The sequence below is a fragment of the Marmota flaviventris genome, chromosome 1 (genome assembly GCF_047511675.1).
Source record: "Marmota flaviventris isolate mMarFla1 chromosome 1, mMarFla1.hap1, whole genome shotgun sequence".
Lineage (NCBI taxonomy): Eukaryota > Metazoa > Chordata > Mammalia > Rodentia > Sciuridae > Marmota > Marmota flaviventris.
Window position 1 is genome coordinate 148597744 of NC_092498.1, and position 13191 is coordinate 148610934.

Genomic DNA, 13191 nt, shown 5'->3' on the forward strand with positions numbered 1-13191 from the left:
GCGGTAAATGCCAGGTGACCGCTTCAGCCCAGGACACCGGGAGGCCCAGACACCGCTGCTCCCTCTACCCAACCAGGGAGACCAGGAGCCGCCGCGCCCAGGCCCCACCCACCCACTCTCCCTATTCTCTCTGGGACCTTCCTTGGCTCTAGAAAGTCCAGCAGGTCTCACCCCCATCCACGCCGACACCAGAGCTCTCAGCCTCGGACTTAAAGCACAATCGAGAAAAAGTCCATCCCAAGGCCCAGAAAGACCTGCTCAGGGCTGCCACTGTGACGTCAAAGCTGGTGACAGAGCCCCTTGTCAGGCGGGCCACGTGCCCATCACTGCCCACGGGGAGGGTGAGCGCACAGCGCTGCAGGTGGCCTTGTGTCCGGCCCAGTCCAGGATGGCAGCTATTTTGGTTCTTTTTGGACAACATCAGAGGCCAACCAGTGTTGGCTCTGGACAGCTGACCTTCAGCTGGCCTTTGCTCCAGTTGAAGGAGAACCAACATCCTGAGGCTACGCCTTCCACCCTGACCTTACGTGGCAGGGGAGGGGTGTGGGAAGAAATGTTCCCCAGAGACTCTGGAAATGGCTTTGGTGGCAATCAACAATAGAGGAAGTGCCAAATACAGTCAGCTGTCAGAACACAAGACCAGGCAGGACTGTACTGGGAAGAGAGGAAACAAACATTCTCAAGTGTCTGCTCCAGACTGGGCTCAGCGGGGCTTCTCACTGAATTCCCACAGCCCTGTGCAGGAAAGGCTATCATTTCCTGCACACGATGAGGAGACCGAGGTTCAGAGAGGCCCACTTACCTGAGTCACACAGAGGACAAGCGGCAGAGCTGGGCTTCCAATCCAACTCTATCCGATCTCAGAATCTAATTTTGAGGCAGAAAGATATCTGAGATAAATGGAAACACCTCTATTGATTAGACTTTAAAAACAAGCATTACACACACTGCCTCCAAAATAAAAGACAATATATGCAATGCTAACTTCTCGACTTGGGGCGGTTTTGATCCCCAGGGGACAAAGGCAATACCTGCAGATATTTTTGGTGGTCACAATTTGGGGAGTGTGCTAGTGACATCTAGTGGGCAGAGGCCAGGGAGGTTGTTCAGCTTCCTACAGCGCACAGGACAACAGAGCCCCCATTGAGAAATCCTGAGAGACTGAATCCAGACTCTACCACTTACATCCTGAGAAAGTTACTTTTCTTATTCTGGGGTGGGTGGGTACCAGGGATTGAACTCAGAGCACTGGACCCCTGAGCCCCATCCCCAGCCCTATTTTGCATTTTATTTAGAGACAGGGTCTCACTGAGTCGCTTAGGGCCTCACTGTTGCTGAGGCTGGCTTTGAACTCACGATCCTCCTGCCTCAGCCTCCCAGGCCACTGGGATGACAGGCCACAGCTGAAAGTTAGTTTAATACCCTGTGCCTCAGTTCCCTCATAGGATGGAATAATAAAAGTATTGGCAAATAAATGTCAGGGCCTGGCCTTCTGCCAAGTGCTCAGCTGCTGTACGTCTCTGCAGGGCAGCCATTACTGCAGCCCGGGGCCGCCCACTGGGTGGGGGCCGGGCATTACCCAGCCCTCAAGTCCTCAGCCTCTCATCTTCCCCAAAACAGGACAGCAAAAGCCACCCTGACGGTGAGCTGAGGGGAGGAAAGGGATCTTGGGGGCCAAAACATTCCCCTTATCAGAAAGCAAGCCCAGGAAAAGCTGACAACGCGGAACTTCTCTTTCTAAAATTGGGCTCCCAGATAAAGAGACCCTTGAGAATTTCTCAGGCCACCATCCTCCCAATGCCTTCTGAGATGACCAACAGGCCAGGGATGGGCAAGGAGGGCTCCAGGGCCAAGGCCATCTGCCATGAGCTAAGGATGATTCGACATTTTAAATGGTTGGGGAGGGGAAGGGGCTGGGGCTGGGGCTGGGGCTGGGGCTGGGGCTCAGCTAAAGCGCTCGCCAAGCATGTGTGGGGCGCTGGGTTCCATCCTCAGCACCACACAGAAATAAAATAAAGGTACTGTGTCCACCTACAACTAAAACAAAATATTTGAAAAAAGAAATGGCTGGGGAAAGACTCCTCTTTGGTGACACATGGAAATCACATGAAATTCCAAGTTCGGTGTCCGTGAATGTTGGACACAGCCAGGCCCCGTTCAACCGCCCAGCTTACGGCTGGCAGTGGGGGCAAGAAGCGGCAGGGGGTGGTTGTAAGAGACCATATGCCACGCAGCTGAGGACATTTACCATCTGGCCTCAATGAAAGCAGCCACACAGCTGTTTCCAACCCTGACAGGAGGAGCCTGAACTCATCCATCAGCATTTCGAGGGGTCCTGGTGGGGGGCCAGGCATCTCTTTGTCAGAGTCCTCCCCCCTCCCCCCAGGAAATCCTAAGGCACAGCCAAGGGTGAGACCCCCGAGAGCCACAAGGACCATTTCAATGCAAGCAGCCGCCCAGGCTCTGAGCACAACTCCCAGTGCAGTGACGTCCATCAGCAAGGGGACTCCCCACAGCCCAGATACTTCTGCCCCCCCCCCCCAACTTTATTTTGTCCCTTTGAACCCAAGTGTCTCCCCAGAAGCCTTTTCTCCTCCACCCGGGGCCTGCTCTCTGAACCCTGACCCGGTTCACATGCCAAGGAAAACTGGGCAGCGCTGGGACCTACGTAGGGTTTCTGATCCTCAGATGACCCAGGACTCCAGGGAAGGCTCCCAAGAGACTCTTGACTCCCCAGAGGTCTCTCGCCACTGAACGGGACTTGGCCCTTATGGGTAGTGAGACTGGTGCTGAGCCAGGAAGGCCTCAAAACTGGCGTCCTCAAAAACCCTGGGAAGACCCGCCAGCATCAACCCCAGGGACAGACACGGCTGGATGGCGCCTGCTGCAGGTCACCCGGCTCAGTGGCCCAGCCCCCCACAGCTATGCGTCTAACCCCAGAGCTTTAGCATCCTTAGCCAGCCGTAAGCTAATGGAGGAGCGAGCACATTCCCCAAACAGCACATCCACGCTATGATCAATACGGGGACCCTACGTCCTGGGCTTATTGGGGCAGTTTCAAATTCTTCCAAGTTTTTTTTTTTTTTAATAAAGTAGTTTGTGAAATGTATTTATATTGAGAATAAAGCAGACAATTCAATGGATTTGACTGAGATGCTCAACGTCTTGGATAAATAGCTTTAAAGATCAGGAAGACTCTCTCCTTGGCACGGCCTGATTTGGTGACACTCTAGGATTTGAGTGTTTTTGCCGCAGGACACAGATTAGGGCTTCAAATGGGGAAGAAATGGGATCTCCGCGCTCCCTGAAGGACTCGGTGCACCAGAAGGATGTGACCCAGACCCAGTGCCAGACCCAGTGCCGCCCCTCCTCTGGCCCTTTGCTCCTCTGGCCTTGGGCACTGCCAGGAAGGTGCCCTTGACGGCGGATCTGCTCTGTAGCAGGACCGAAGAACACCAGGCCAGCGGCAGGCCGGCCTGCCTCCGGGCAGCTGGCTGCAGGATGGGAGCCTTCTCTCGACCTCTCTGAACCTCCCCTCTGAGGCTAAAGCCCCTGAGGCCCTGTGCCTCCAGGAGTCCCTGCTTCCCCAGGACACGCATGAGTCACAGTGACCAGTTACCCAGCGAGGGCTATCGTCTTCTGACCACTCCAGCATTAGGAGGGCTCACTTATTTTTTGCGGGGTCTACTTGAGAAGGTTGTGCCCACAAAGTGGCTGCCTGGATCTGAATCTCCATTCAGACCTCACCAGTGCTGAAGACCTCAGTTTCCTTATGGTACAAGAAACAGGGACGATGGCAGCCACCTAGAGCCCTTGGGCATGAGATCACATCTCCAAAGCACAGATAGTGGCAATTAGAATTACTCGAGACCCCCACACACACACTTACCCCAGGACACACGTCCTTAGACTCCCAGTGGAGGCCTGAAACCATGGATGGTACTGAACCCTACAGACACGGTTTTCTCCTATACATATCTATGATCAAATTTAACTTACAAGTTAGGCACAATAAGAGATTGATGACAATTAATAGTAAAATAGAATAATAATAACAAGATACTGTAATAAAACTGCCAGCATCGCTATTCTTATACATGGGGGACAGTATAAAGTAAAATAGGGTGAGTTAAACACAAGTAGTGGAATGCCATGACTAACGTGCAGGTAGCATATATGGAATGGATACACTGAACAACAGGATGATTCACATCCTGGGTGAGACTGCACTGCATGGGACTGCACCACACTACTCAGAATGGTGAGCAATTTAAATCCTAGGAATTTATCTAGAATGTCTCATTTAATATTTTTGGATCATGATTGACGGAAAGCAAAACCACAGATAAGGGGGGAATGTTATATCCAGAAGACATCTGGCTCCCCTCCGGATCAGAAATTCTTGGAGGGCAGAAGTCATGTCTCCCAAACATTTTTGTGACCCTTCCTGGTCCCAGAGGCAGGCTTTATGGCCGGGAGGTGTGCAAGGAACATTTATACACCAGGCAAATTACCCTACATGATGAAGGAGGCAGAAACTCAGCTACAAGTTCCTCATCATGCTGTCCATAATGGCAAAAAAGGGGGAAACAGCTCAAATATCCTCTATTTATAAGTGGGTCACTTACACATTTAAGGTGTACCCATTTACAGAAGCACTCTGGACCCAGTAAAAGCATGGTGTACAGGAGGGGTTGACCAGTGTTTTCTGTCAAAGGTCAGTCAACAAACACTTCAGGTGTCATGGGCCAATCTCTGCCCCCAACTCAACCCTGACGATAAAGCACAAAAACTAATGAGTGTGGCTGTGTTCCCATAAAATTTTATTTGTGGACACTACCCTTGAATCTCACATAATTGTCACAAGTCACAAAACAGTATTCTTTTGATTTTTCAACCCTTTAAGTACCCTAAGAACCAGTCTGTGTTCTCATGCTGTCATTAGCAGGCAATGGGTCAGTTTGGATCTAGCTGATGGAAGAATACTAAAAGTGAATTTCAGTACAATATGCTCTGAATGACCCAATATTATAAATTAAAACACCTGCCTGGAAAAAAAAAATGGACTTCAAGGATACACAACTGTTGACCCTCAGAGGGGATGGAATTATGGTGGGTTTTGTTCTACCTTTTGGCTAATCTATAACTTTCCACAACAAAAATAGCATTGCTTTGGTAAATAGTTGGAAAATGCAATAAAATAAGGACAAACAGGAAAATAGCAACATCAAGCAGGTTCTGCTAAGAAGCTCTGGGGCACAAAGACGCCTAAACTAATCGACTGGGGAAAAAATGACCTTAATGCGATGTCTGCTCCGGTCCAGCTCAACTGTCCCTAAGTTTCAGCTTCAAAAAATTCTTGCCCTCCACGACCCCGTCACCTTTCTCAAGGCCACAGGGACGAAGAGGGGGAGAGGGCGGCTCCCACCCACCGACCCATCTCGGGGCACCACGGGGCTCCGGAGCGCCCCCCTCCGAGCACCTACGCTCCCTGCAGGTCCCGCCTCCTCTCGCCATGGCCAGCCCGGGCAGCAAGGCGGGCTCCAGGAACCAGCAGCCAACCCTGGGCTTGCGTTTCTTTGGGTCGGGGTAAGGGAAAAGGAGGGTGTTAGGAGGACGCACAGCCTGACTTCTGGGGGCTGGGGAGGGAGAACTGCATACACTGGTCAAAGGTAACAGTAAAACTGTAGGCTTACTTACTTTACTTTGCGATCAGGAAAACAGACCTTGCACTTGGCAGGACTCATGACGACCGACCCGCCGACCAGTCCCACCCAACTCCTGCTGGGGGGCGGCGCTTGCACCCCCTAGTGCCCTGGAGCAGCCCCGGATCCCGAGGCCCAGCGGGGCCGCCAGGTCACGGCCCGGAGCCGGAGGAGCCGTCCTGGAGCGCCTCGGGCCGCGTCCTACGACAGCCGGCCGGCTCCCGACCCTGCGCTGCGCCTGCCCCATCCCGAAACGCGTCCTGCGCGCGAGTGTCAGAGGCCGACGCTACCGCCCGGCCACGCCCACGCCACGCCCACGCCTCCCGGGTGGGCTCGCCCCGCCCCCGCGCAGGGCCCCGCCCCCGGGCCGGCCACCAGCTGCCCAGCGCTGACCTTGGGCGCCGGAGGAGAGCAGCGGAAGACTATTAAAACCCTGCCTTTCGCTTTCCTCCCCAGCTCCCTGCCCTGGGGAAGAAGAATTCTAGCCTGCATACCCCTACCGAGCACAGCAATGGACATGCTTGAACCCAAGCAGCACTGGGAAGTGTTGGGAAATACGGGAAAATTAAAATGAGAAGTTCCTGCGGAGCCTGTTAAAAGCTCCCGTTGTCAGGACAACTTCTGGTTTCCAAGCTCCTGTTTTTCACTCCCAGGAATTGGTGTGCTTGGCAACCACTGCCAACCCAGTGAGCGTCCAGCGCACACTTTGAACCACCTGGGTCCCCTCCAGGTCAACAGGACCCCAGCTGCCCCTGTCATCCTAAATAAAATCCCAGGAAGACTGACACTTACAGAGTATGCCTTAGTCACACCCTCACAGTGATCTGATAGTTTTTGTTCCCATCCCACAGATGGAGAAACAGTGGCCCAGACAGGTTTGTCGGCCAAAGTGACAGAGCTGGACCCAATGCCTGAGTTTCAGTCAGAAGGAATGCAGGATGCATTTTCAAGGAATATAAGACGAAAAACCCAAACACTGCATAGAAAACACTAAGAATAATGAATATAAAGGGAGCTGGCGCTGGGGCTCAGTTGGCAGAGAGAGCTTGGAAGAAGGTCCTGGGCTCGATCCCCAGCACAAGAAAATAACAACAATAATAGTGTAATAAATATAACCTATGTTCATAACAAACGAACAGGCAAAAAATATGGTAAATACTGGCCAATAAATTCCTTTCAAAGACTGGGCACGGTGGTGCACACCTGTCATCCCAGTGGCTCGGGAGGCTGAGGCAGGAGGCTTACCAGTTCAAAGCCAGCCTCAGTAAAAGTGAAGCACTAAGTAACTCAGTGAGACCTTGTCTCTAAATAAAAATACAAAATAGGGCTGGGGATGGGGCTCAGTGCTCGAGTGCCCCTGAGTTCAATCGCCAGTACAAAAAAAAAATCCTTTCAAAAGGTACAGGCAGGGTCACACCTCCAGGGAGCACCCCCAAATTGCCATAATGTGAACTGTGACCCCTTTTGCCCCAGTTGTAGAAACAGCCCTGCCTGAGGGCAGTGAATCGCTGTGCTCTAACCATGTGTTAAATAACATTTCAACAAGTTTAAAAGAATACAAAATAGTTGGGTGGGGTGATGCCCGCCTGTAATTCCACAGACTCAGGAGGCTGAGGCAAGAGGATGGCAAGCTGGAGACCAGCCTCAGCAACTTAGCAAGGCCCTAAGAAACTTAACCAGACCCTGTCTCAAAACAAAACAATGACGACAAAAAGGACAGTGACACAGTTCGTGGTAGTGCACCCCTGAGTTACTACCCCAGTTGAGAAAGAAGAGACAAACGAAACAGGTGGACAAAATTCTTAGTTCTTCAGGGTTCTAGAAGGTTCTTCATGGCCTTATCTTTGCCCCTCCAAAAAAGAAATCCACATTTGGAAGTTCTTTCATGCTTTCATTTTTCCTTTTTTTTTTTTTCAAGTTTCAAAGCATACCAAAAAGTATTCATTCTTCCAGTGACCCAAATTTAAAAGTAAAACCCCTCAAGCCGGGGAGTGTGGCTCAGAGGTAGAGCACTTGCCTAGCAGCTTGATTCCTTCAGCCACACACATGAACAAAAATCTTGGGGGCTGGGGATGCAGCTCAGTGGTAGAGTCCTTGCCTAGCATGCATGAAACCCTGGATTCCATCCCCAGCACCACGAAGTAAACAAATAAATAAGTAACTACCTCAAACATAGGGAAATCAGGAAATTAAAATATTTCAAACACCTGACCTTGCCCAGTGGCGTACAAGAGAACTGTTTGCCAGCTTCCTTGCATTGTTCTAGATTCTTATTCTTGATTGCCAAAGCCCAAACATTCTTCACACTGTGTGGATATTTTACCTCCTCTGCTAAGACTACCTGAAAGGCATCTAACACACCTTGCTTTTACCCAGGGCCCAAGGAAAGGGAGGTCACCTAGGTGGGCTTAGATAATGAGAATGATCATGACATGGATTTATCCCAATTCTATTTTTTCCCCTGAAACAGTCTCTCACTAGGTTGGCCTCGAACTCGTGGGCTCAAGCAGTTCTCCTGCCCCAGCCTCCCTAGTGGCTAGAATTAATGGTGGACACCTTAGCACCCAGCTGGTTTCTCTCTGCCTGTACTATTAGGGAATAGAAGACAGGAATGAAGGAACACTATGTACCCTGTGCACTAAGCCACCTTTATGGTGGTTGATAGGTTTTTGCAGTACTAGGGATTGAACCCAGAGGCACTCGACCACAGAACTACATCCCCAGCCCCAGCCTTTTATTCATTCATTCATTCATTCATTTTGGAGATAGGGTCTCACTAAATTGCCCCGGCTGGCCTTTAACTTGCAATCCTCCTGCTTTAGCCTTTCCAATAGCTGTGATTATGGGTGTGAGAGCACCACCACGCCTGGCTACTATACCACCTTTATACACACATTACTTGTGCTTTTCAATGAATTTGAAAAAAAAAAAATTGAAAGTGGCTTCAATAGCTGTCTTTTTTGTTTGTTTGTTTGTTTGTTTGGAGGGATTGAACCCAGGGGTGCTTTACCACTGAGTTAAGTCCACAACCCTTTTTATTTTTATTTTTTTTGAAACAGGGCCTTGCTAAGTTGCGAACTTGGGATCCTCCTGTCTCAGCCTCCCTGATGTCACTGGGATTGCAGGGGTGTGCAAGACCCTGGCACCGTCTTGCTCTTTAAGACCTTCCTCTCAGACTCATCAGAGGCTAAATTTAGCTTGTTGGTGTTGCCGAGATAAAACCCACACACTGTCAACAAAAAAAGGCAGGAATGGTAAAAACATTGTTCTACAGGCTCCCGTGGGCCTGTCCTTACCCTCCGATGTGACCCTAAGGAAATCTCTTCTCTCCACTTACTCATCTATAAACACATCCATATATAGTTTGCTCTCATCAAAATAAAAATAAAATAGAAAGAATTCCTTTCAATATATGAGGGAAGAAATGTTACATTAAGTACAGAGCAGAAGTGAGGGACTTTTCTAAAAAACAGCACTGCCGAGCATGATGGGTCACACCTGCCATTCCAGCCGCTCAGGAGGCTGAGGCAGGAGGATCATGAGTTCAAGGCCAGCCTCAGCAATGATGAGGCGCTAAGCACTCAGTGAGGCCCTGTCTCTAAATAAAATTCAAAATAGGGCTGGGGGTGTGGCTCAGTGGTCGAGTGCCCCTGAGTTCAATAACAGTACCAAAAAAAAAAACAGAGTATGATGCTTAAGGGAACAGAGGCAGTAAATGGAGTTAGCTGCTCTGTACCCTGCACTCATTTAAGAGCAACCCCCAACCTCAATATCTGTCCCCCAAGTAGAATAACTCAAAGACAAGAGATCTTTTTCTCCCAAGCCCCCAGAAAACATTTTAGGAGCTATGAAAATGAGGTTTCTTCCAGCCCCTTCCTGAATCAATAAATGAATAAATAAAATATAGAAAGGTCCTTGGCGTTCTGCTTACAAACACAAAAAAGATATCTATAGGTGATTTAAAGATTCATGGCCTGCTCAGTGCTTGGCGCTGACAGGAAGAGGTGGGGACGGGGACCATGAACAGGAAGAGGCCGTGGCTCCCATTTAAGCCACCGGGGATACTGTTTGGAGAGGGAGGGTGGCGCAAGGCCCTGGTGTCACTTTCCTGGTGTTCTCTGACCTACTGGGCAGGGCCGACTCCTTCAGGCAGACTCCACGGGGCTTCCCTGGGGTCCTGGGTCTGCACCCCTAAACTTCCTACCTTGAGGACAGCAGCGGGGACGGGGCAGCAGCCGGGGAAGGACCCGGTACCTACGGCCCTGGACCCTGTCCTTTGTCCTTCACCTGCCTTTGCAGTCCCCTCCCTCCTGCATGGATGCAGGTGCCACATCCTTAGGTGCATACCAGCCTGGGCCACTGAGCCACCTCTGGGCCATCTGCTCCCAGCCCGTCTCACCAACCGGCCGAGGCAGGCATGCTGTGCTCCTGCTTCTGCTCAGCAGGAAATCCCAGCTCAGAGAAGTAACGGGACAGGCCTGAACCCAGACTTGACCCAGACAGTAAGGATCGTGGCCTCACTGTGACACTGTGCCTTGGACCCAGTGACCATGATGGCGCAGCGCAACCTGCGTTCATTGTGGTGACCACGGGAACTCCAAAAGCCTGATCCCAGCCCTGCGAGGGAGCAACGCTAGGACCTCATTTTAGAGGACATGGAGACACAGAGCGTCATGCAACTGGGCCCCAAAGGCACATGGCGGCTATGTGGAGGGGGCAGCCTGGCAGCCTCCAGGACGTGGCCTCAGCATGTGTGCCCTTCACAGCTCCATGACCTGTGGGCAGGGGTGGGAAATGCCCTGGGCCTTGGGCAGCCGGGCCTCTGGTTCATGCTGGCCTCCCTGAGGACAAGGACCGGTCTCGCCCTCTACAGATGCATCCACAGCACCCCACACAGTGCCTGGCACCCAGCACAAATACTCCTGAGCCAGGGAACTGATGGCATAAACCTTAGCGTCTCCTCTCGGCCATGCCACAAACTCTCTGGGAACCAGGGAGAAAACTGCTCCAAATGGACACGTTTCCTACATTTTCCACCATCTCCCTCCCCAGTCCCCTCTGCACACACCCACACCGAGACTATAAGAGCCACAAAGGACCTTGGAGCCTGCAGTTCAGTCCCCAGAGGGCAGGAGAGCTCTCCAAGGTCAAACGGCTTAAAGGTCACCCAGGAAACAGTCCCTGCCTCCTGACCTTTCCTGTCAACAGGAAGAACATGACAGGACATGGCTGAAGAGTGGCTTGGGTACTCTGAAATGAGGAAGGAAGGGGAGGGAGGTGCCTTTCTGGAGCCCAAGCCTCTTCCCCACCCCAGGGAGAGGGAGCAGCAGCCCCGACACTAGCAGCCTGGTCTGGGTTTCGGTGGCACTGCAGGTCCCAGCACCCTGGGAGCCTCAGCAGCTTCTGGGCTTCAGCTTCCAATCTAGAGAGTGCGACGGCTGGTTCACTCCCCCATCATTTATACTGTTTTATTACGAGACATCGTTAAAGGTGTTATGATATTTAGAGGAGAAAGTTAGAAAATGCAGAAGAAATTTTCAATCATTCATAATCATACTCCATAAAGACAATGACCATTCACTACCTGGAGACACTCCTTACAGTACACACACACACACACACACACACACACACACACACAAACAAACATTTATTAAGCCCCAGGATTTCTGTGCATAGTGTGCTCCAGGACTTCTAAGCGCATTACACACAATCCACAATCCCTTATCTGAAACTCCCAGAGTCCTGTGTGCTTTGAAACTAGGGATTTGTTTGTTCATGAATGAGGGTAAAGCTATTTTTGTTTGTTGGTTTGGTTTTGAGTACCAGGGGATTGAAACCAAGGCGCTTAACCACTGAGCCACATCTCCAGCACTTTAGATTTTTAATTTTGAGATAGGGTCTCACTAAGTTGCTAAAGCAGGCTTTGAACTTGTGATCCTCCTGCCTCAGCCTCCAGAGCTGCTAGGAGAACAGGTGTGCGCCACTGCACCTGGCAGGAAGGTCAAGTTTTATATCCTGTATCACCATGTTAAATTTCAGCAACAGTGCGTGAATATTCACACAAAACCAGGTAAAGACTATAAATAACTTCTCAACGATTCAGGAACCTTTGCTTCCAAATAAGTTCACTGCCAACTGAAAATGTTCACTTGCATAGCTTTAAATTTCAGCACTGAAGCTGAGCCCTGATCCCATTAGTATGCACCCCACAATGTTGCTATTAGGGGAATGAGCTGGTAAAGGGTGGCTTTGAATCTGGGCACCTTATGCCAGGCTCACTTTTTATTCAAAAAAAAAAAAAAGGTCACACAAAGGTAAGATGGTACATGTTGTAATCCCAGAGACTCAGGAGGCTGAGGCAGGAGAATCACAGATTTGAGGTCAGCCTTAGCCATTTAACAAAATTCTGTCTCAAAATAAAATTAAAAAGGCTGGAGATGTGAGCTCAGAGGTAAAGCACCCCTGGGTTCAATTCTCAGTACCAAAAATTAAATGAAACTAAATGAACACTGAATCGTGGTCTTTGGTAACCTTCACTTCAGAGTACGCAAGCAGCTCTTCAGCCATATCATGTAATGCTCTCCTCAGCTCTGTTTCTGAGAGTTTCACAGGAATTCTAGCCATCAAGGACAGCTTCCAAGTCCAAAGGAAGGCCAAGTTCCAACCCCTGACCTGAGATGAACCCAAATCAGAGGACATGGGAAGACGGACCAGAAAAGACTGCACAGAGCCACTGGATCTATAAGCTTGGGCAGCCGTTGGCCAAGAAAGGAGAGGAGGGGGGTCTGCAGAACCATATTAAAAACCCAAGAGAAACTCAAAATTGGAGTTTAACTCCAGAACTCGTCTATGAGGTCACCAAATACACGCAAGAGGAATTTTAAGAAAATAAAATTCCACTGCTGCTTAAGAGCTACAATAAAATTGTTTATCCATTCATCGGTCTGTCTGCCCATTCATTCCTTCCTTCCCACACCCATTCAAGTCTTTTTCATGCCCCCAGAATGCAGAATTCTGTCTGTGGCAAGCTCAGGTTGCTTGCTTCGTTTTGGCATTTGAAAAATATTCATTGAAAATCCACTATGAAGCTGCACTTGGACGCCTGTCATCCCAGCGGCTTGGGAGGCTGAGGCAGGAGGATCGCAAGTTCAAAGCCAGTCCCAGCAACTCAGTGAGGCCCTAAGCAACTCAGTGAGACCCTGACTCTAAATAAAATATAAAAAGGCTCAATGGTTAAGTGGCCCTGAGTCCAATCCCTGATTCCAATAAATAAATAAATAAACAAACAAAGCCTCCTGTGAACCAGCATGAAGCTGGGCAGTGGGGAAATCAGAGACCGTTATCATCAACATGGCCCTGCACTCACGAACTGCAGACCCAGGCAGAAAGCCAGGAACTAACAAGTGGTCAAATGAGGAAATAAAAGCTATAATAAGGAGTGAGTGAGTGTCCTGAAGACACTAAAACAGAGTGGTCAATACAG

The 13191-nt window shown here is 50.2% G+C and overlaps 1 protein-coding gene across 6 annotated transcripts in view; it reads right to left on the reverse strand.

The window, feature by feature from the left end:
• The window catches only part of Acacb (acetyl-CoA carboxylase beta), a 113960-nt gene that overhangs the window by 84432 nt on the left and 16337 nt on the right, over positions 1-13191 (reverse strand). The window contains exons 1-2 of one of the 6 annotated variants that reach the window (XM_071617239.1): positions 5701-5979; positions 803-867 (exon numbers count right to left, since the gene is read on the reverse strand). The exons of 2 other annotated variants lie outside the window; for them this stretch is intronic. Coding sequence is in view for 2 of the 4 variants with exons in the window: in XM_071617234.1 (XP_071473335.1) it covers positions 255-496 (242 nt within the window). In the remaining 2 variants the exon portion in view is untranslated. Of the gene's footprint in view, positions 1-171; positions 232-254; positions 512-802; positions 868-5700; positions 5980-13191 lie in introns of those variants that run through there. 3 more of the 6 variants (XM_027923243.2, XM_071617234.1, XM_071617241.1) reach the window with 3 other exon arrangements.